The sequence below is a fragment of the Pygoscelis adeliae genome, unplaced genomic scaffold, assembly GCF_000699105.1.
Source record: "Pygoscelis adeliae isolate BGI_AS28 unplaced genomic scaffold, ASM69910v1 Scaffold240, whole genome shotgun sequence".
Taxonomy (NCBI): domain Eukaryota; kingdom Metazoa; phylum Chordata; class Aves; order Sphenisciformes; family Spheniscidae; genus Pygoscelis; species Pygoscelis adeliae.
The window spans coordinates 677,669-702,027 of record NW_008824050.1 but is presented as its reverse complement, the minus strand read 5'-3'; the positions used below and the strand labels follow the sequence as shown (position 1 = coordinate 702,027).

The window sequence follows — 24,359 nt, the reverse complement described above, 5'->3', positions numbered from 1 at the left end:
TGTTGGAGTTCGTGCGGAAGATTAAGTCTGATTCACCCCTTGTTGGGAATGAACTGATGGGCACAGAGATAAAGCAGGACCTGTGTTGTGCTATTGCAGCATTTGATCCCTTATATATGATTTCATTTGTTCTCTAGTATATAGCAAAATGCATTTCATACACTCTTGTCCTCTGTAATGTGACCTGGGGTCGGCACATCTCTGTTGCTAGGTAGACGCTGCTTGGGAGAGATGCTGGATCCCTGTGTTAATCCTGCCTCATCTTTTGGTGCTGATCTCTCTTTTTTTCATCTCCTGGGGAGGATGTGAGCGAATGAGGGTTTAAAAGTCTGTGTCTGTGTCTGGTAAATGAGTTCAGCCCATGCTAGGCTCTTAAGTGTTGACTTAAATAGCCTTAAGCCTAGGCTTAAAAGCTGTACTGAATTGGGGACTATATGCTGCCATGCTCTGCACTACCAGGTTAACAAGTTTAGTCTGTGGTAGTCTGTTTCCTTACGTTATGTCTTGTATTACTACTAATAATTAATACAGTTTTTATAGAAAAAAGGCAAATCAAAATACTTCAAAAAGTATCAATCCCTTTCAGTTCCAGGTGCAAAACCCATCAGTGCTCCATTTCGCATAGTATTTTCTGAAGATTTATAGAGTATATTGTGCAAAGCAATTCAGAAATACATGGATAGAAATTCTATTTCCAGCAGTGAAACTTGTTCAAAAGCTGATAAGAAGGGAGATATTTTTTTTTTTTCCGAGCACCAAAGGCAATTCATTTGAGACTTGAACAGTGATGTAGGAGGCAGAAGGTACACGTAGGCTGTTGTGGGGCTCTTTGCCATGAGTGGGGAGAAATAGGGCAGCACAGGCTCTCTTCAGGTTTTTCAGAGCAAATCTGAAGCAGATGTTCCTTAGCCCTGAGACACTACTCTAACCATGAGCACTAATCTAACCTGACCGTAATAAAGGCTGGTCCTGCTTCTAATTCTGTCCGGCAAATGCAAAGAGACATGTACAGAGGTAGCAAACCATGGGAGGGATTTCAGCCATCTTGAGCTATATTTAAAGTGTGATGGGTAAACCATCCATTGGGTTCCCTCTGCCACTGAGAGAGAGGGGCACCTCCAGATTGAGATTCAGAAGAGCACATGCCAAAATTGAGCGTCATGTAGATGCGTGAAGAGGATGTTTGCGGTTTACTGGAAATTATAGGTATTTGAGGTGTGATGTAAATATAGCAGTCAGTGCTCGGCAAGGTGCACTCAGGATTTCCCAATTAGCTTGAGTGAAATGGGGGCCTTATTCTTTTAGGATTTTCTTAGATCTGGCCTCACATGTGCAACTTCATTAGATTGGACTCCTGAGCCAGTACTGAGCCTGTGCTATGGGAAGATGAAACTCAGAGGGAAAGTAAGACTGAGACCCCTAAATAACCTGATACTCAAAAGGCCAGTGCTTTATTTAAGGCAGTGGGAGATACTGCTTTCTTAGTACTTTTAAAAATCAGGCCACTTGTTCAGAGACTGACACTGGCATCCTGTTTATGAAAGTCTTGAGCTAAATGTCTTATCCATTGTGTTTGCATTTTTTTCCTATGGGAAAAATAATGAAATGCAAAATTAAGGGAAAGGGAAGCCTGCAAAGTCCTGCTTAACCCACTCATAAGGGCACAGGCTGCACAGGACTGAATCCCTACTGCTGGGCACAGACCATTCTTCTTGCATTCCCCCCTGCCATTTTGCTCTCAGTGGGACAATGGTTTTCTAAATATTCAGCACCCAAAGTATTTTCTTTATCTGGTTAGGACTATAACATTTCAAAGGGACTAATTTCAAACAACAGAAGAGCCTAAACTTGTGCCTGCTTCACGAGCTCCTTCACTGACCCATGGAGCAGGAGCTCTCCGAGGAGCACGCACTTGACTTTCTCTCTTGGCACATCTCTGTCACAACTTGTTGACGTTCTCAGGACAGTGTTTGTGTAGCTGCCCCACTTTTCAAGGGCTGATATATTTTTCTAGCTCTCTGTAGCTCTTTCCATCCTTGACCTACCAGCCTGGGAATAAAATGGGCCTTTCTTTACCTGAGAGCTCTTGGAAGATGCTGTGAATGTTGGGTGTGCGATGGCATCATCTTCCTCAACACCTCATGCTGCCTCCAGCATTGTAGGCCTGGAATAAATATCCAGCTACTTCTGCAACCTAAAGCTTCTCAGCATGAATGCAGTAAGACAAATCCTTATCTGTGTCTCCCACTGACTGACCAAATGATGGGCCGTGTTCACAAAATCATTACCTATCATCATTGGTACCATTGCCACGTGCCGGCTGTGTGTCTGTCGCAGCTTACCTAACCTTGGCCACCAAGGACTGTGCAGACTGAATACATATTTCACAGAGAAAACTGAGGATGCCCTGCCACAAGGAAGGTTTAAACAGGGCTTTGTTGTGCTCCTATCTTGCTGCATGGCAGGGAGAGACGGGCGGCGTGGGAAATTTCGCTGACACAGCTGTTATACTGTCAGCAATCAATTGGAAAGTTTCGTTCGATGAAACGTATTCCAGCCTATGAAGGATGCCCTTGGCTTCAAGTTGGGTTATTAGAGGATCGAGTGTCTCATAATTTACTTTTTTTTCTAGTATGCTCGGTTATTGTTAGCAAAACCAGGTCTTTGCCTACAGTTCTGATAGAGCACACCTAACTTAAAGAAGCTCAAATCACAAACATGTTTATAGGTATCAATTTTGGTTTCACTTGTTTTTTTAAAAAAATAACTTTTAAAGAATACCAATTATATTGAGACAGGTGTTTTGAGTGCAAATCTTCTATCACATCCTTTTTCATGTGCTGTTTGATCAGATGTGGTTAACTCTAATTGTAATTTGTTTTGTGGTGGAAGAAGAGTATATACAAATATATACACACAAACACAGCTAGTTCATCTAGTGGTTCTGGGGGTGGGGAAATGAATGTTGTTTCCACCATGCAATCAGACTTTAGCACTACCCTAACCTGCTGGTTATGGCTCTCCAAAGGTGGAGAAAGTGGTCATTCAGCAAATATTACCACTGGGATATAGCACATCAGCCAGAAAGAATTTTTTTTTTCTCCCCTCCCTATACCCTACTGCACTGGGTTCTGCGGAAGGAAGGATGTCGATAAATGTTAGAAAATGCCTGGAGCGTTACAAGGTTAATTTGCACTCAGTGCTCAGGTGGGCTTCCTTCGATCCATGAGACCCCTACCTGGAATATGGAAAGGTTTGTCAGGAGAATTTGAGATGTGTGCTGGGGATCTGCAGCCCTGGGCAGAAGGGCCCTATAGGTGCCCCTCCTGCACAGATGCACCTAAGAAAAGCAATTTATAAAACCCCGTGGCTCTAACAGAGCAGCCGGGGCAGTCTGCAAGCAGACGAGGGGCAAGACCTGGCTCGAACAGAAAATACCAAGCTAATCCGGGGCTTTGTTGGGCTGCCCCAGTTTCCAGGGCTGCCCTGCGGCCATGGCAGCACTGGGGAATGAGTTGGTGGGCAAGTGACGGTGGCGGTGATCTCCTGCTATGGTGAAGCCATGGAGCTGCTGCAGGTCTGCTCCATCGCTGTCATGTTCTCTGGGCATGGTCACTGCAGGGTTAGCAGGGAGCAATCTCCCACTCCTCTCAGGTGTAATTTTGCCTCTCTCTGATAGGATAACGCTAAGTGGTAATATCCTGCATCTCCAAGGTACCCTTCATCCCAAGGTAATCCTTAAAATAAATTATAAATGAGAGCTGAAGGCACCAGTCCACACTGTAAGTTGTGGCCACTGGACTTTTGTTTTTTGGGGGGGGTGTCAGATGTCAAGTCAAGGAGGTATCCAAAACTGTTGTCATTGGGAGTATCCTTGGTTTTGGAGTTAAAGGAACAGAGAGCTGAGAGGCGGGCATGAAGCTGAGGAAAGATCCAGGTTGGGATGTGTTTGCCGGTAGAGGCTCTTCTGGGAGAGGAAAGCAAATGCAAAACAATGGAGAAATAAAACTGGAGGGAGCAGCTTGTTACTCAAGGGGCAGATGTAGAAGTGGTTTGTAGGCAATGACAGGTGAGACAGGCAGGGGTAAGTTTTGGAACTGACCCGGGATGAGGAAAAGAGCTAAAAATAGTGATTTAAGACTCCCTTTAGTGGAGGTGAGCCAGCACCATGCCCAGAGAGCTGTAATGCGGGTTCCACATGAATGAGATTTTATTCAGCATGCAGGGAGAGAAATCTGGGTAAGAGGGGGGATTTCTGAATGTTAGGCTGAAATTTCAGCAGGGATCCTATCACCTGCGAGGGCTCGGCCTCACTGGCGCAATGTTTCTGTTGGCTGATGAAGGCAATCTAACACTGCATTTCCCACTTCGGAGGATCCCTGCAGAGAAATTGTCTCCAAAGGAAAAATGTTCAGTGACACTGGCTTAGCTCATATTGCTTTTATTGAGCCAAGCTGGGCTTTAAGGTTTACATACTATCAAAAAGGAAAAAGCAACCTAGAAAGGGCCAACTTAATATTAATCGTAGGAGGAAGGAATTGTTTAGCCAGGTTGGTCCTTGCACTTGGCTTCATTCTCATTTTACACCCTCTGCATCCTCCTTCCCTTTCCCCATTTCTGTCCCATCTCATTCAACATGCTCTCAGGCTGGCCTGTGTCAGTTCTGCTATGGTTTTGTTTTTCATTTAGGCGAACACCACAGCGTGGACTTGCCTCAGCTTGCCAGAAAGGGACACATAATTTTCTGTTATGTTGTTATCGAAGTCCTGCACGCTTCAGCTGGCAAACAGATTGTCAAACATCCTTGAACAATATTTGCTCAGAGTGCAATAGAGAAAAGAAATCTAATATCGGCTTTTAGATTCAGTTCCTTCCTTATGTGTTTTATTTGGTTTTCTCTGCACACACTCAGACTTTCCTTTCTATTAGACCATATTCAGCCGAAGTTGCTTAGTGAGATTTGTTACCAAGTGAGTACTTGCTCATGTTTAAAAGTTGGCTGGATTGAGAGCTGATTTTTCTCCTTATCTCCACGCCTTTCCCTCTGTGGTAGTGAATGGCAGTGAATAGTAGCTCCTCTTGGGGACAAACATCCCCATCCCCACCCAAAACAGCAGCCGCCAATGAGCTGAAAGCTGTGTGTGGCAAATAAGTGTCGGGTCAGCATGCCCTGATAGGTACCAGTATCTTGTAAGCTGCTTTTAGAGATGCTCTTGAGTCTCTTCAGCACAGGATGCACATTGCTATTACTGAAGACAAAATCTCAGCTGGGAAGCATAATTCGCATTGCTGCCCCTGGAGCTGGAAATGATGCATGTTGCTGAAATAAAGTTGCATCTCCCTTAGTTACAACCCATTGCCTCGTTGGAGTCTGTTTGACCAGGCATCTCGCTCTCTATGAGATTTCTGTGCGCTCTGCTCTGAACAAGAGCTGCAGACAGCGATGGTTTAACTGAATCAGTGTCGCTGCTTTAGCTCAAATATGAAGTTTAATAAGGGAAAATAACAGCTTAATTTGGAAAAGCATCTTGTAGGCCAGGGGGACTGACCTTGTACGAGTGACTGCTGCCAAGAGGATTAGGGAGTTATATGTTGTACTCAGAAATGTACTGTGGACATGCTGAGCTTGGCACAGAAGGTGGGAAGAGCCGTCCCTTCAGTCCAATACCTTGTCTGAGCTTTAGACTTTGCAGAAGGAGATTCCTCAAGGAATAACCTGGATCTGAGAGAAGGGCTTATTCTTTTGCATTGACCAGTAATTTCCTCATACAATAACACAGGAGGATCAAAGCCTTCCCCATCCTCCTCTTGTTTTAGTGTAATCCTTGGCACGTCTTGACACCTCCCAGGAGTGTGTTGTGGACTGTGACGAATGATGTCCTCTGCAGGAGGAGAAGGAAATAAGGACATTAGGTTGTCTGGTTGGGGTGGAGTTTTCCCCTGCCTCTCCCCACCAGTCTGTTCTTAGCATCCATACTGCAGTTTGGGATTTTCTGGTTATCCATGGAAAGGCTTAAGCCTTTGTCAGCACCAGCTAAACAACGCAAGGAAAGGTGAGCAAATAGTTGAGATGCTTGCAGTTTCTTTTGTGCCCCAGAGATTTGCTGTAAGAGGCACTGCGTTTTTCAGGAGACAGAGTCAGAAGTTTTTTGCTGTTGGGTGGCATGATTTCCAGCCGAGGCTCAGGCATGGATATGTTGATACACTGAAGGCAATGCCGTTGCAGGAATCTGTAGGCTCCTGCTGTCATCAGTGTTGTGAGGCACCTCTGAAGAGCACCTCAGGTCTTGGACAAATTGAATGGCTTTTGATGCTATCTTTTCCTGTCCATAGACTGGTTGACTCAGATTCCTAAATCAAATCTCTCTCTTCTTCTCTCTCTTCAAGCAAAGTCACAGTTTTCTCTGCCTTGGAACAATCTCCACGGCAGCTGCAGTGCTTACAGTGCTCGCCGCAGTAACAATCAGCTGCTTGCCACTGCAGTGTTTACACTTGTAATTTCTATTTTGCTGAGCGGCTCCATGTTGGCATGCCAATGAACTCTGTCTCTGATCAATGGTCAGTCAGGCTGTAGCCTGTTAAAAAAAAAAAAAAAAGTGTAATATTTATTTGAAGGTTTAAACATTTCTTGACTTGCTTAGTGCTGAACACGAGGGTTTATCACAGGTGACCTTCTTCCTCTCTTCCCATCTCAAGCCTGACCACCATATTAGAAAGTCTGTTATTTCCTCCAGTTCCAAATGAGTTCAGTGTTATGCTCTTTTTTTTTTAGTATTCCTGGCCTGACAGATTTCCTCTCATTATAAATTATTCTGTCTGCTTCAGCTGCATGCTTTTTCTCATTTATATTTAAGATAATGGAACAAGAGTTGCTTTTGATGACATAAGTGAGCTAGATTTTGGGTTAGCATTATTATAAAATGAGAGTTCTGGCTGGATAATGTAAAATATTAGGGATTTTGAGGTTTTTAGTACCTGTAAAGCACTGCAATGACTAGAAAAACTAATACACTTCTTCCCTGCAAATTGATAAGACTTCTTGATGCATGCATGGAATGTGAAAGGCTCAAGGCTAATAACATTACAGGTCTCAACACATGTATTAAATGATCTGCTGTAAAATATTTACAAAACAAAAACATTTCAACATGTTTGATGCTGAAGAGGGGAAAAATTAATAATCGCTGTAGACTGGTGCATTTATTTTATGTTACCTGTGAAAGCTGTAAAATGGAGTTTAGGCTGTGTGCTAGAAGCATACAGCAGCTTTTTAGCCTGTATTTTAGCAGTAGTTTTATCCTATACTTAAAGTAATATCTGTAAGTATATAAGGGTCTCTGCTGTATCTCAGAATCGGATACAAATTGCTTGACTACTTTTTTTTTTTCTCCTGGTTTTCTGTTATGCTTTTGAAGTTTGCAGTCATATGAAGGTACATACACTTTTAGCTAGACAGCAGGTATATTTTTTAAGATATGTGCATTGGACCAGGTCAGCCTTTCTCTCGTCTCTCCTCTCTCTCCTCTTCTTTCACATGTTGAATATATGTATCTTTTTTTTTTCCTTATGAGAGACATGATTCTTTTGTTCAAAAAGTATCACATTTATGCTTTGCAGTGACATCAGGTACTTAATTGTATGGGTGTATGTATTATAAAAAGGCAAGGAGATTACACAGCTTAAAAATCTCTGAAGGATTTAATTTACTTTTTTCATTTCTGTGTCATCCTATCTGCTTTTCTTTACCAGTTTCCAACTTCCTTACATTCTGCTGATGCTTGTGAGGATCCACAATGCCTTTGTTGGTAGCCCAAGTGGATCAGGTGCAGTTTAGGCTTCCAGGCCAAGAGTACATTATGGAAAATCCCTATTCTGGCACAGCAGCACCTGGATGTTCCTCTGTGCATTTGGTGCCTCTGGTTTGGACCAGTAATTCCCCTGGGCATGTAAACTTTAGCACCTGACTGCACGCTAAACCGCACGCCAAACCTGGGGAGGCAGGCATACAGCTTCAACCTAAAAAATATTGCTTTTCAGTACTTCTATTCACTTTCTTGTAGGTTTTTTTATGTCTTTCTTTTCTGTGGGCCCAATTCAAAGTCCTACAAGGTCAATGGGTATATTCCACTGCTTCACAAGAAAAAACATGCTTACATTGCAATGTGCTGGTCTGAACTAGCCATTAACAAGAATAATCTGAAAGCTGACAGATGTAAAGCTAGAAATCGGCATTGAAGGTTTTTCCACCTTGGGCTTATGTATTGTCATCGTGTCATTAACCCCTCGGGTAAAAGTTTGAAACTACGTCTTGGCCAAAGCTAATTGCATGAGAGCTGGTAGCCCTTAATGGTGCAGAGCCACACAAGTTAGATTAAACCTCCTTTTCTGATTTTTGGATGCTGTTCTTTCCTACCTCTCAGCCTTCTGCTGTGACTTTTCAACTGAGATGACTAGCCATGGCAATGCCTCCGGCCCTGGAGCCTTCAGGCTGGAGATCTTTGCCATCTCCTTGAGATGCTGAGGCATATGAATGCATATTCAGCATCACTACCAGCACCCCAGTGTCCTCCCTCAACAGAAAAATAGCCTCCAGGACACGGGTGAGGGATGCTTGCCCACCAGGCTTGTTAGGACATTAGCGTGGACTTGATAGTGTACCAAGTTGCCTGTGTCCGTAAGTACTGAAGTCTAGTATGAAAATGGGAGATCCTTGAAAGCGTTACCCAGTTCATTTCACCTTAAAACGCCCTGTATATTGCATAGTTTGTTTATTTGTCATAAATCCGCTTTGCTGAAGCAAATGTGTTTTTCATAATATTAATGGCACTCTCATTGTTAAAGCCCTCCACAGAACATCAGATATCTGTAAAACAAATTTAGATGCCAGTCCTGTAGTTAAGCATTGTTTAGGCAGATCCCTGAGCCAACATGAATACAGCTATTAGAATTGAGCTTTACAAAATATTGACATTTCTACATAAGTAATAAAGAGTTTTGGAAGGGAGCTAAATACCGTTTCATGGTTTGTCAGGGAAACTGCTTTATTTCTGAAAGTAGCTGAATATTGATATTCTTACAGTGGAGTTTTGTCGGCTTCTTAGGGTTGGCTTACGTCAAAGATTTTTTTTTCTGTTTAGCACAGGCTTGTTCCCTCCTGCCCTTCCATCTGTCACTCCAGGGGCAGAAGGCAAACCGCTGGCAAGTTTGGGGAGAGGGTAGAGCTAATCCAGGCTCCAAAACACGATGTGGCCGAGAGGCCGAGGCCGTGCCTGCCCTCTGATTTACAGGAGGGGTCTTGACAGCACATCCACACCAAGGTGCACCAGAGCCTGATCGAAGGAGAGAAAAGACAGCCTTTCTCAGCATTTCCCTATTTCTGCTCGTTTCAATGGTCAGCTCTCTCCATAGTTCAGGCTGGTTTTCTCGTAGGAGCAAGAATAAATAGAATGAATAAATAAATAACATAGAAGTGAATGCAGTCAGAGACTGAGTGGAGCAAGTGCCCTGTAGAGAGAAATCACTTTGGCAGCTTTGGAGAAGGATTTGTTATTTTGAATCAGGTTTGAAATAACCAGTTGGTTGTAGCAAGAGGATAAAATAGATGGGTTTGGTGAAAGACAAAAGGTGAACTTTTGCTGGCAGGTTTATCATTCCTGTTGCTCTAGAGGATGCTAAAAGTACAGTATGTATATAACATCTACTGTACAGACAGCAGGCCCTGCTTTCAGGTCTCTGATTCATGTCTGGGAATGCAGTATGATATGCATGCTAATGAAGTCAGTCCTAACATGGGTTAGAGAAAGAAGGGTATAAGCAACCCTAACTCCACCTTTGATATTTTGTGTTTTATTCCATTTCCTCTCTTTGATTTCAGCTGACCAGCCCACTCACAGAGTGTGTTTGCACTTAAAACACTGGGCATCGGGGCTGATTTTGAAGCCCAGCAATGGTACACGAAACGGGAAGGGACCTCAAATCCCGAGCCTCAGAGCAGCTGGAATCAAGGGACGGTGCACATGGTGTAGGGGGAGATGCATAGTAAACACAAAAAGCAGCCTTTGTGATTTTAATCTGCCAAACCAGACAGGAGGAAGCGGGGCCAGGCGGCTTTCCACCCACCTCTCCCCCCATGCCTCTTGCACACATGCATGCTCCAGGGCCAGGGAGCTGATTTCTTGTAGTTCCAGTGTGTTGTCTCCTTGGGTTCAGTTGTACTATGCCCTCTTCCTCAAGATAACAGCATAACACAATCAGGTTTTAAATATTAATACAGAGATCACAGGAGTGTAGCTTGGAAGCACCGAATCACTGAGAATTGAAAAGTCTAATCTGTCCTTTTGAAAGCTGTCCAATTTCTTTTTTATTTACAGCATTTGAACCATTTCACAAATTGGAAAGCAACCATCCAGCCATTTCACAGGCAGATTATGATATGTTTAAAAGAGTCCAAGGCATTTATCCGAATGCAATTGGCCATCTTGCTGACTAACGTCTAGATTGGAGATATTACACACACAGATGAACAGACTATTTGAAGATGATAGTTTTCTCTTATTAAAGTTGTGTTTGTAGCTTGCAACTGAAGAAGTGTTTTGGATAGTGGTATAAGCTGACTGCCCTTGGCCCTCAAAAGGACTTCTCGTGTTGATTGGATAGATCAGAAATGCTAGGGCGTGTATAGTCATTTTATGACTCCTGCACTTGCTTCCATTCATCGCAAATGCAGAAGTGGAGAACTACTGGAGAAGGACTGGCTCCATCTGGCACTGCCTCTGCAGAGCACATGCAAGTTGTTCAATTAAAGATGCAGAAGTGCAGGCAAAAGGCAGGAAACACACATTAGATGAAGCTACATCCGTTGCCTAACGGACAGGAAAAAATGTTTTTCCCTCTTAGCAGCTATGTATGTGCTTGTTCTGCATAGAAACTAAAATGTATGTTTCTGCTCGCATGGATAAAACATATACATGGTTTATTTTAAAAGTAAAAAAAAAAAACCAAACCTGGCAATCTCAGCCTCCAGTAAATCTCTTGAAGCTGTAAGCGTAGTGCTCACGTGTCTTCACTCTAACATGGTCTGAATGAAAAACTGACAGCACCTGTTATTGAAATCAAAAGTGATTTCTCTAACAATGGGATACTGGGGAATTCCTACCAGGCTTCTCTTTAATAGAGTTTGAGGGATTCAGGTTGGAAGACAGTGCATAAGATCTGCACCACTGGCTCTGATGGATGTGAATCACGCCAGGGGACAGAGATTGTTTAGTAGGTTAGAAGTTCACTCTGTACATTCAGTAATAATATGCAGCTCGTGTGCCCTTAAAAAGAGATTGTATGCTTCTCCCCCCCCCCCGTGTGAAATAACATGTGGATTGAAAAAAAATAGTAGTCAGATTTCATACATTCAAATCCAGAAATTCAAAATAACTGCAACCACAGCTGACAGTATTTTTGAGAACTAGAGAGATTTGAAGCTAGATTGCCTAAAAATAGCTCTTCAACTGAACTCTCAAACCTATTAGATTAGTCCATTTATAATAAATCCTGATCTACTGTCTATTAGATCAGCTCTTCTGTAATCTTTTCCTGTTTACCAGGCCTCCTATGGGCATAGTTCATCTGCATGTCTAAAAGCATTACAGCATGATGTTGAAAAAAATGCTCAATTTTTATATCTTGCGCATGATGGTCCAGTTAAATTTCTGCCTGAACATTCAGAATCAGTTGCGAAGTCTGGAAAGAGCAATATGGCATTAATGGCCTTGCTGGATGGGCAAGAGGTTCATGAAGGTGGATTTGGCAGAGGTCCTGGGTAGGAAAACAGAGCTAAGACTTTAAGAACTGCCTTCTGATAGAAGAGGACTATGGTGAAGACAACAGCTGATACTCATGTGCTGTACCACTTAATTTCCTGGTATTGCTAGATATGCCGATGTGCTGTAACCTTGTGCCAATCACAGTTAAAACATTGTCTGATGTCTCTGAAGTTAAATATTTTAAGCGGGATCCAGTAATTTCTTGGAGAAGAATGGGTCAGAGCAGAAAAGAAGAAAAAAGAAAAGTAGCTTCTTTTATTCAAATGACAACTAAATTAAGGACCTGACACTAAGAGCAGATGGGAGCCTGGAAAAGTATTAAGTGCTCACACACACACAAAAAAAGCCCCACAGAATCATAAAAGTTGATATTTCACCAAAAAAGATCCAGGCTGCTGTTTGGGTTCTCATTTTTTCAGGCAAAACACGGAAGTTTGCAATAATAGTTAGAATGTTTTTGACAAAACAACCTTTCCGTAGCAATCCGGCACATGTAATGAACAGTTGATCGTTGTCAGAAATGTAAAGCTTTGATTCAAAAGGGCTTTGGTAGACATATTTTTTGCCTGTTGGAAATTGGTCCCATGTGGTGGCTGCTTTGAATGTATTAATTGTCTTGCTGAGAGTTGTGGTGCAGTGAGAAAGGAGGAGGGGGTAGATTGACTGGACTTGAGCCTGTTGCGATGATTTTGCACACTTCAGCCCTCATTCTTTGTTGTTTACTGTTAAATGCTCAAACTGAGATTCAGAGGAAAAAAACCCTGCATGTTAAGCGATTCCAGCTTGAAGTGCATTAAAACAGCTGAGTTTGCACCATGTCTTGGACCAGAGCTGTAGCTTTCCTCCTAGTACAGGGAACTCAACATCTGGCCCATATCCATCGCAGCATCTGCCCAGGCCCAGCAGAATAGTCACATGTGGGCAGAGTATCCTTAGGCACAAAAACTGATCCCCTACTGGAAGAGGTAGAAAAAAAAATCCAGAAAGGGTTTTTCCATTTGGCAGCAGTCCACGAGGGAATGGACCTTTCTTCTCTCAGATGCAGCATCCTCCTCTGCTATTTCAGATGTTAGGTAAGAGGGAGGAAAAAGAAGAGCTACGTATCATACTTCATATGACTTTTTCAGGGCACAGGACTACATGCAGTTGTGTTGTTGAAGACAACGTGCTGTGTTGAACCCTCTGGGGCCATCGCATATCTAATATTTTCTTCCCACCAATGGTTTTTGCAAGCCTTCTGTCAGTATCAGTCAATAAAGCTCCAACAACAAAAAACACAACCCCATCCCCTCCAAAAGCAGTGTGTGAACTTCTATGTTCACACACAATTCTGGCTCAGCTTCCCCAAATTACGGCATGTGTGAGCACAGGGGAGAGCTGTTCAGATGTTTGATGTGAGGGCTGCTTGGCCTTTGCCTGCAGTAAAAATAAATCATAGTTTCTCTCAAACACGTGGAAGGAGCTGTACATAATTCAGGGGCTAATCTCACCTTGTTGATTCTCCGGCCCACAGCTCCTGGGTGGCACTGGTATGTGGCTTTTGGTCTTCCAGCAGACATCCAACACGAGATGGTTTTGCAGGGTGATGTCTTTTGCGGCATGGACTCAGTATAACGTTGCAATCCACCAGTGTGTTAATGACTGTGTTGATGGATACCTGCTCATGCAGCTCCTAGGGATGGTACAGGGTGTGCAAGGCTCAACCTAAGCGCTCCTTGACTTCAGTCATCCTTTTCTGTCACCTTACAGGGAGTTCAGTGAAAAGCCACCCAAAAAAAAGGCAAAAGAAAATGGGAATATATTTATTTTCAAATAATATTTTTTTTCTAGGGAGTTTCAGAAAGCATTCTGAAATGCATTTGAAAATGCCTGTAGAAAATTAATTCCCATGAGATGCATTTATGTGGCAGAGAACAGAAAAGCAGCTGTGATATAATCCTCCAACTGTATTAGGTTTGGGGTTTTTTGTGCTGCTTCTTTCAAGACATGCCTAAACCTTCTTATTTGCTATGTAAATACAACTTGCACCATCTTTCAGTAGAAGAAGAAATTATAAAAGAGAATGCTGTAAGCAAAGGATGTGGTTGCCAAATATGAAAAGGGCAAAACTAGCAGGAAGGGAGGGAGGGACCTTCAGGTTTTGTGTTTCTCGCAGCCTCTCAGAAACCAGCAATGCTCCATTTATCTTACCACAGCAGTGACGTACATAAATAATTGTGAACACAGCCCGGACGTGCTCAAGAGGGCACTTGGATTACTGTATCCTCCCGAAGATGTTGAACCCCTCGGATTAGTTGTACCTCAGTTGCTCAAGCATTGCACCAGCTGCAGCCCAGGGAGCAGGCACGGGCTCTTGGCTGCCGGCACCCTGGCACGTCTGCTTGAGTGTCAGGCTTGGGAACGCAAAACTCGCCAGAGAGTGATGTCATCATGATTTGCTTGGACCTTGCACATGAAACTTGGAGTGTGGCCTCTCCTTCCAGTTACGTGAGCGAACACTGGCTTGTAGCACATAGCTGTCAGGCTAAACCTTTGGATTGCAACCCCCGGGAGAGAGCTTGACGGATGTCTTGTCATCTGTTACCTAGCAAAAGCCAGTGAACCTCACCCAGGAAATCTCGTCTGCAATTTCTGCTCGAGGGGCACCCAGTTATCTTCATTCATGGGACAGAAAACGCATGACATCTCTTGAAAACTATTTTCAGTTATTGAGTACACCAGGTCATAGGCTGGATACTTAGGTGCCAAAAGAAAAGAATAAGAGAAAAGGTAGCTTGGTAGTGATCGCAAATAGCCTTGCTTGCAATCAAAGCTGCTTTTGTGATAGGAAAACACTAGTCAGAGTCACCTTGAAAAGCAGTCTCCCATGTCTGGGAGCACCAGGAAGAGGTGAGCAGAGCAGAAGGTAAGATGACACATGTGCTGGATTTTCCCAGTGGCAGATAGGAAGCACTGGGCTTAGGTCAGTCATGCACTTGTCATGTTAGGCCAGGAAAGGTGAAAAGAAGGAAATGAGGAGGGGGAAGACAGACAGACCCTTATTTATTCAAGGTTTTTCCCTATGAGCAAATCCCTCCCATGATTTTCCTTCCGCCAAGCAAAATTCCTCCTCCAGAGGCCTGAGCTCTGTGTAAAGGTTGGGAAATAAAAGAAAGAAGGGAAAAACTAGTAATTTCTTTTTCTTGCTAGTCAATGTGCCGGCAGTAGAGAGAGGCTCCTCTGGGAGTTGCAGTTACTCCCCTGTAGATGCTGGAAGTGTTTTGGGGTTTTTTAATAGCTGCAGCTCTAGTCTGAATGATGGCAAAACTTAAGTCTTCTGCTACTAGTGCCAGCTCTCTAGATAGAGCAGGGAAGAAAAAAGTGAAGTATCACTTTGGGGGGTTTCTGGGGAAGAGGTGTTTCCACAGCCACAGTTTGCTTTCTCAGGAGCACTGTGGTAATACCTATCTCAGCGCTGTGCTCCGTGGAATCAAAGTCTGCAAAGTCTCATGAATGTTTTGGATTTGAAGCCTAGGAATAAAAACTAAGTCTTACCCAAAAGCTGTCTTTAAACTCTGGATATGGCAACACATGGTAAAAACAAGTAGTAAAAGTAACATAATCAAGATTATACATTTCTAGTTGTAATAGTGTTGATGATTTTTAAAGGTTACTGCTTGTCTATGAGCAAAGATTGTATTATGAAGTATTATCTGAAGAATCCCTCTGTTAAAGCAATGCTGCAATGCTGCTTTTCCCTCAGTTAAAAATTCAGTCTATTGGCAGCCTGAGTTAATCTGGAGGCTTGATCTCTGTTCCGTGCTGTAGGATTTAGGTAATTTTACACAGGTCGAAGTCTCTTCATGGTTTTGCTTGGATTTGAGAATCATTTATATGTAAATGATCCTGATCTCTTGTTATTTCCCTTCTTACCAATTAACTTCATTTTAAAGCACACAGTTGTGTGAGCAAAATCAGCAAGTGGTGCTGCCTGGGGCCGGTGAAACTGGGTGGTGTTAGCATGGTGATCATGTTTGCTGGAGCTCATTACCAAATTGACTCATTGAATAATCAGACCTTTGAACTGAGTTCAGTGGTATCCCATGCATTTCACTCTGTTAGGCCACTTCGAGGCAGCTCTTTTATGTCTTCTTATAATTTGTCCTATGTAAGTGGTAGAAGTGTTTATTTTTAAAAGCAGCGAGAAAGCCCAGCTGAACAAGAAAAAAGTTGGAAGCACAAGACCTCAAAGAGATTTCGACACTAGTGCCAAGGGGTTCATGAAAGATAAAACAACTCCTTTTTTTATGGCTAAAGGAAAATGCCATTAAATCCCTTGTACCTAGCTGCTACAGTAAACTTGCCAGAGCTATTCCAAAAACAACACGCCGCAAGATATTCAATGATTGTCAATGAAAACTAGGCTCAAAAATGCAGCACCCCTCCGTGAGGATCAAGGGATAGCTCCTGGGTGCTCAGTATATGTTTCTATATGCTCACAAATGACTGTAAGAATGATTTTAAGGGGGGTTGCTAGTTTTGTCTTTGAAATTTCACCCACTATATCTACTCGGTACTTCTGCACCTGTAGTGTAGGTCATTTTGCAAATGGAAAATAACTTGTTATTGCATGAGTAAATGGGAAAATTTCTGCAGATTGTTATCTACCAGGGTAATCATTATTCTGAAGAAATAAAATATGTACTCATGGCAAGACCTGCTGTAGTAAAAACAGATAATATTTGCCAAAGTTCTCTACAAATTTTAATCCTCCCTGTAACGTCAGATGGAAATCGTCACTTGGTGATCTAGCACAGCTTTGAGCAGAAACTAGAAGAAATCTGTCAATGTGTGCAGGATTTTGCATTGTATTTTTTGGAGTTCATTCAAACCCAGTGGAAGGGAGGTGGCATGAGAAGGCTGGAAAATCTCATCAATGAGCTCAGGAGACCTCATTTCAGATCAGGTCTCTTAGATCCCTTAGAAAATTATGTTTATGATGCTGCTGAGTTTTAAAGCTTGAGGAGAGGCTGTCTCAGGCTTGGAGTAAAATTACCTAAAACCAGAGCAAGTGTGTGCTTCAACTGCCTTGTTATTGATTACTCTGGGGCAGGAGAATTGCTCACAGCACCATGGGCTTAAATTATTGAAATAACAAAAAAACCCTTTCAGAATGGAAAAACTTCTAATTTACACTAAAGGCAGGCATCTCTATGCTTGAAATAGGTGGACTTGAATGAACTCTAGTGACAGCAATATCATTATACATTAATAACTAATATTGCACGACTAGTGAGCATGGTCTGCTTCACTGGACCTAGAAGAGAGGACAGTCTCCGCTCTCAGGAGCTTGCAGGCTGAGCCTGCTCACACAGCTGGATAGTTAAGAGGCTGCTCCTTGGGGCAACAGAGTGATTCTCACATTTAATTTTAATTTCTGGCTAGGCTGGAGTTCACACATGGCTGTCTTTAATGTAGAAACTCCTATTCATGTTGCTGGACATGGAGCAACTGTGACTCTGAAGCCTGGCGATGGAGCAACTGTGATTCTGAAGCCTGGCGTTCATCCTTCTGTGCACTGCTGTTTTGGGGATGGATTTGTGGTGTGGGTTTTTTTTATTATACCGTGGAAAATGTTTTTCTGTCCAAACCAGCTGGGTCTTCAGCAACACTAAAAAATTAAAAGCACTTCTGTGCTAGGTGTTCCCTAAAAGATGGAAAATAAGATTTTTACATTAAAATGCCAGGAAGAAAAATGGTGAGGGCATAAAGTGCTGCTTTATTTTCATCAGATGCTAGTGCTTTTGGAAAATCGGTTGTGCTCCAGTGGTCATTACCCCCCTGTGTGCTTCTCTCACTGTGTGCTCCAGCTTCTCTCTGAAAGGTGGGAGTGCAGCAAGCCTTGCATTATCTATAGCTCCAACTACACCTCACAGGCCACCACAGTCGGCAGACGGGACATCCTCGGGACCTAGGCTTGAGTCCCTTTTTTCCTTCCTCTCTTTAATCAGCTCTGCCTTTGTTTCAGGAGTATCAACATCAGGGGCTCTGGGCCCAGGGAGTACCACTGCCAGCACCACGCCACGGGTAGCCACTAGCAGCACTGGCCGCCCCACCACCACCTCGGCCTTGGGCAGGAGGAACAGGAGCACCAGCACACCATCGCCCATGGCCGATGTCCCCGACGAAATGACCACACACCTCCCACCTGCTTCCTCCCAGCTTCCGCCGGCCGGCGCGGAGAGCTGCGACCCCATGGAAGCCCGTGATATTATGTGGTCTCGGACTCGGCAGGGCCAGGTGGCAAAGCAGCCATGTCCCATGGGCTCAATAGGTGAGTTGAGGGGCGGGAGGACACGGTGAGCCATCTCAGTTTGCCCATGGGACGTTGTGAGTGTGCAACCAGGTTGCCCACGGGCCCCTTGTGGCACACGTGCTTTCATCAGTGGAGCATGCTGATGCCTTCTGTCAGGTCTACATTGCCTTGGTGAGGTATGGCAAGCAGCTGGCCAGGGCTGAAGCCTCAATATGCTGAGCATGTTGTGCAGGACCTTTGACATCCCAAGCTCTGGCCGAAGGAGGGTACAAGCTAACGACCTTGTGGGGTTGAGCTTGATATGCTATAAGAGCCTCTGCCTCCAGAAGTTATCTACGATGCACCTGTTTATCCCTGTTTTTGCCTGTATTTGTAGCCCCTCAGCTCATTGACTGATGTGTTGGTGGCTGATGCTTTGCATGGTTGGGGGGGTGAGGGGTCGGGGAAATCAGCAAAACTTACATTCTGAAGCTCTGTGCTGCACTGTTTGCATTTCAAAGGCTGTGGCCAGCATTTCGGAGCACAGGTATTCCCAGATTGCACTCCTGAACCAGCGTGAGTGATTTTTTAAACTGCAGCCAGCATCCAGCATGATCAGCAGGGAAAGCAGGGAGGAAACAAAGCCAGATCTTTCAAAATGGTTTATTGTTTATTGGATATTGCTCATTTTCTTCTATTCTTCCCCCCAGTTATTTTCTTCCAAAAGGTTGCTTTTGGAAATTTTTTGTCCAAATTAAAACATGGTTGAATGAAGAATGGGTTTTGGCATATGGTTCAGTTTGCTGTATTTTAACAAATGCAGTTTTCCAAAAGTATTTATTTTTCAAGCTAGTCTTGGTGTCCAGCCCTGAGAACCCGCTTGCCAAGAAGAAATCAAAAAGTGGAGGAAATTGCCTGAAAATAAGGGCTAGAGGGATCTGGCTTGTAGAGGAGACTGTTAATTCGCCGCTCCATTGCCCTAGAGAGCCATTCACCTGTGTATATGAATACTGACTCTCTCTTGAATTTGGTGAGGTCAGACTGATAAAATATACATTAAAGTATGAGGGGCATGGAAAGATGTCAGTAGTAAGAATAAGTAAAGAACATTTTTGCTGTCTTTCCCAGCCCCACTTGGTAAAATTAATGCAAAAAGTATCATGTGGTTCCCAGAGAGGGGAAAGGATAGTCTGAACTGAAGCTGTGAAAAACGAAAGAAAAGATAAAAAAGGAAGATGAAGGCTGGATGCAGGGAGCCCTTTTCTAAGCACAAGAGCTAAGGACTGGATGAAAATAGCTAAAGAAAAAAATAAATAACCCAACTTGTTGATAGGGGATGGCAATAAGCCTTTCCCATCTCTAATTTCAGTGATTCATGTGACTTGTTAAAAACTGTGGTATATTAGCAGTGGACCTCTTCCAACTCCCTTTGAAGTCATGAGCAAACTCTCACTGGTTTTAATCGGTGCTACCATCAGACCTAGCCTGTAATTCACTCCTCTGCTGAAAAGTTCGGCTCTGCAGGGCAGAGCACTTTACAGGATGCAGAGTCTTTAATCTAAGTGTACCGGCTTTCTTGCTTTTTAAAGATCTTTAACTGCACCATTTCAGACACATTTCTCTTTGTCTGCAAGGGCCTGAGGCGCTTTACTGTCTTTTGCAGCAGGGATCTGGGCGGCCCTTGCCAAACAAAACGCTCCTCTAATGTCCCTCTTGATGTCTGGGCGTGGACAGTAAAGCCCAGCGTTACATCTTGGCATTCGTAGCATTTAAACTTTTGTGTGTTTCCACCCAAATGGTTTAATGATTCAGAGTAGTAAAATCTTCGTAAAGCAGCAAGGAAGTTGAGGCGCAGGGTCTGATCTTGGGGCGCCAGTGGTGGGCCAGAGCACTTGAGGTGCTGGCTCAGCGTTTGAGATCCAGCTTTGATTTCTTAGTCCCTAGCAGCTTTCCTGCCTCGCCTAAGGCAAAGCCCTCTGTCTGTAGTTTCCATTTGGCAAAATGGAGATAATATCCCTGCACTACTTCATGGGTCTTTTATGTCTTAGGGCCCCTAAGCACTAAGATGATGGGAGACAAGGACACTGAGATGACTCAGAAGTGTCCTACCAAGGTCCTGAGCACTAATAAGCTCCCAGGCTTTGCATGAAGTGTCCGTCATTGTGAAATGAAGCCTGTGACATGGGGTCCTGGGGGCAAAATTCAACCGATAACACTAAACACAGTGGCTTTCCTCTTCCAGGTGTTGCAACTTTCCGGTGTCTTGCACCAGACGGGATCTGGGAGCCCCAAGGACCTGATCTCAGCAACTGCTCTTCTCCCTGGATCAACCACATCACTCAGAAGGTAAAACCCTTCCTGTGTGTTGACCACACCGAGTCTACACGGTGACCTTCCTGAGCTCCCTGGTTGTTTTCACAATAGGGAATCCAAAGTGACCAACAGTCACACATAAAGCATGAGCCATCCGTAGTAGCCAGGAATTGCAAGGAGAAAGCAAGACTGTAAAAATCTGCTGGAAATTAAGGCAAAGAGGGTGAGGGAAAGGCAAAGGAGAGGGACTGGAGAGTGGAATTAAACTAGAGTGAATGACAGTTCTTGTTTGTGGCAAGAGAAGGAGGAAGAGGGAGGAGGAGGTGGGTGGACATATGGAAAATACCGACTTACTGCAAAAGGAAACTTTCCTTTTCACGCATCCCCAAGGATTTTCTCATGCCACACAAGCACAGGATAAACCCTATAGTTGAGAAATCTTTACCAATGAAAGGCAGGCTCAATATAAAATTTTTGTATTGCACTTCTGACTTTCTGTCTTTAACTTCTGCCCAAATTGTGAAAGAACCGATAGAATAGAAAACAATGCCGCAGTAATGCGTATCTTTTCACTCTTAAGTCCCTTGATGAATGTTTTGTAGCACTTCATCATTTATCAGTGTTAAAAGTGCATTAACGTGACATTAGAAGTTCAAGACAAGCAGAGCTTATTTGGTAGCAAGATGTTGAACGTTTTTGTTATTAATGCACAGTGGTGCTTTCAGCTGATTTCATTACAAACAGAGACCAGATGTGTGTTTACACCACAGAGTCTGTGGGCTGAATCCTTATAGCAATTTGTGGGGATTTATTCGCTCCTTTAGCCAGAGCAAGCGAGTCCCAGCGTTGCAGGCTAGCTGTGTGGCTGCACGGTAGCAGCACTGCACTCCCGGAGAGCCAGTGCTCGCTGGTGAATGGGATGGGGTGACCGTACAGACAAGACTCTTTGGCGTTCTCCTCCCTGTCCCCCATCTTAACTGAGGCTCAACAACCTGTGAATCACTAGCACGTACACCCCTGATCATCCCTATCTCACTTCATCTGTGTTTATACCCATCCCTCCCCAAAGACAAGGGAAGACATCCATTAACATGGAGCTGCTGCGACATGGCGCAGCCATTACAAAGCCCGTGGTCCTTCTGTCCCACACGGGAGGGTGGGCAGCTCTCCTGCCATACGCTCAGCTAGCTGATTAATAAAGACTGCCTTTGCTGGCATTAGCAGCTGTGCAGCTCTTGTTTTATGACCTACGTACTTATCCTGGAGGGGTTAATATTACTTACTCTAGCCATAATTCACGCAGACAGCTGGGAGACCTCTTGCTGCTCGGTGAAGATGACTAGGCCGTTAGCCATTAGCAAAGGGAAATAATAGCCTGCACTGATGAAATCTCCATCAAGGTTAGGCTTATTTTATTTGAAACCCCAGCTATCATTTGCGTAACAAATGAGCCCCATTTAATTTGTTACATGCTTTCAAAGCAGGCTAAAACTGAAGAGCCAGGTTTTCAGAAATGCCCAGCAGTTTACAATTGGGACTGGATTTTTTTTTTAATTGTTATTATTTTTCTGGAGGAATTTAGCTATGTTCAGCTTTGGGAACCTTCCACCAGTCGGTGGAAAGACTAGGGGGATCTGCCAAATTACTCTGGATCTAAACTTTTGAAGCCTGAGTGGGAATCCACTGGGATCTTGGGATATATATGTGGCCCAACCTCTGTAGAAAGCTGCTACAAAACGTCAAGACTTTCCAGGAGTGACTTTTGAGGGGAAAGCCCTGCCAGGCTTGCATAGGGGCTTGTGTTGGAGTTTGCCTTCAGTAGGATCCTTACAGCAAACACAGTTTTAAATTACTTACGAAATAACCAATAGCCACTTGGTTTCCCTGCCCAAGCAAGAGGCTTGGAAATCATTACTGCGCTTAGACATGGAGAATGATTTATCCATAAATCAGGCGCTGGTTTCTCACATTCCTGCCGTGGACAGGACACTTCCCTGCCCAAAGCTTGCAGATTTGCTGCAGCACTTCTCTAAAGCTGAAAAGGGAGCCTTCCTCCTCTAAGCCAGGGCAGCTCCTCTTCTTGCTGCTGCGGGGGCAGCTAGAGGAAGCAGTAAGCCGCCCATGCCATGAGGACAGGGGGTGGTCGCACCCTGCAGCTCAGCTCTCCTGTGTCCCCACTGCTCAGGTCCTCATGGCCACACATCCCACAGCATCCGCAGCTGCAGCACAGCTTACAAAATGGGTAGAAGTGCTTCTTTGCAGCCAGGGTTCATACCTGATCAGCGTGTCTTCGTTCTTAATCCGCTTTGTCTCCCAAAAATCCCATCTTCTGTCACCTGCTGGTTCCAAGCTGCTCAGGAAGAAGGGTGACGGGTCCCCTGGAGGGATTTCAGCCAAGCCAGAGAGGATGGTAGGGAAATGCTGTGCTTGCTTTCATGTCTCTGCAGTGAAGTAAGGATTATTACTTGCTTCTTTTCTTTCTCCTGCTGTGCTCAGACCGTACATTGGGTGTTTGCCTGCTTGCATCATGGTATTAGGTTTTACAACCCTCTATTAGCTTCCATTAGAGTTATTGTGCTTGATGGAAGATCAGAACAAATGTCCGCTTCTGCAATTCATTGGCCTCCTGACATTTACTTTAACTTTATTGTTGGTGCCTACCATGCCCTCGTAACATAGCAGGAGAATAAATTTGCCAGTGCGATTGAATTATGCACTGCTACCTGGGTTATTTCTAGAGTCAAGCAGTAAAAGGAAGCAAAAAGGTCAGCTTTGGATACATTGCGTTGTCCTGATCATGAGGTCATACATTCAGTCTCAGCCTGTTTGTTTTACCTCTTGCTTTCATCAGTACTGTCCTTGGCACAGTGTGTGGCTTGCCTGAAAATATCTTTTCCTCGCCACACCTTTCAGCTGTGGGTGCTTCCTGGGAGGAGAGGCATGACTACACTCAGCTTCAAGCCTCTGAAAGAGAGGAGGCCTTTTTTGTAGCAGAATAGAAAGTGTTGTGTCCTTCATGAATGCATGAAAAGCCTCAAACTGTAAATCTAAAGCACATGCCACCCATGTTCATATTGTCCTCCTGAACAGCCAAGATGATATAGTCACAAAGAGCAGACAAACCTTAGGGTTCAAAGTACCTTCATCAGGTCTTGTACATCTGCTTGGGTGTGTCTGGCAGAGGGAGTGGGGTTTTGTGGAGGACATCCCCACATCATCATCGTGTCCAGGCCTGAGGGTGAAGTTTCAGTCCTGATGACACCACAATGAAATCCTCCATCCAGGTTGCTTTTGACAGTCTGTTTTCAGAGCGCCATCACGTACTGGATGGAGCAGGTGCTATGGTTGGCGGATTATTAAAAAGACATTAAATGCAGTTTAAGTTGTTTGAATACCATAGTTTCAAAACCATTTTTCAGTGTTCTCCAGCTCTACTGTACTGTATGGAGAGCAGCGATCCAACTGTTGGTGTTTATAACTAGTTAGTTATATCCTTAGGTATCATCTGATAAAAGAAAAAAGCTAAGTTGAATGGAATGGGATGTTTGTCTTCCAAAAAAAAAGAGAATGTGAAGGGATTTGATACAGTCATTCTTTAAAGTTCTGGGTGCCAACAGAAGAGGTCAAAATTCAACCCGTATGCTGATGCATGGCTTTCTTCAGCTGCTTAGGAGAGCAGGCAGCTGTAAGAATAGGATCTGATTTCTATGGCTTAACAAGGAAGAAATAATTCAATTTTTGAATATATGTTATCATTGCTCTAATGGGAAGAACAACACATTATCTCCTTTATTTATCTTATCTATATCATATGCTTTAATTCTCTGAAGATAGGCATATGAACATCTTCAGTTAGATTTCATTAAATCAGATGGGCTGTTGCTATCAAATTGGTGGAAGTAAGTTATTCATTTATAACTCAGCTAATTGATTTACAGAGAGGTAGAAGCTGAGCC

At 43.8% G+C, this 24,359-nt stretch overlaps 1 protein-coding gene across 1 annotated transcript in view; it reads left to right on the top strand.

The window, feature by feature from the left end:
- The window catches only part of LPHN3 (latrophilin 3), a 331,880-nt gene that overhangs the window by 212,660 nt on the left and 94,861 nt on the right, over positions 1 to 24,359 (top strand). The window contains exons 7-8 of the mRNA XM_009333609.1: positions 17,824 to 18,129; positions 20,333 to 20,436. Of these exons, the coding sequence (XP_009331884.1) occupies positions 17,824 to 18,129; positions 20,333 to 20,436 (410 nt within the window). The remainder of the gene's footprint in view (positions 1 to 17,823; positions 18,130 to 20,332; positions 20,437 to 24,359) is intronic.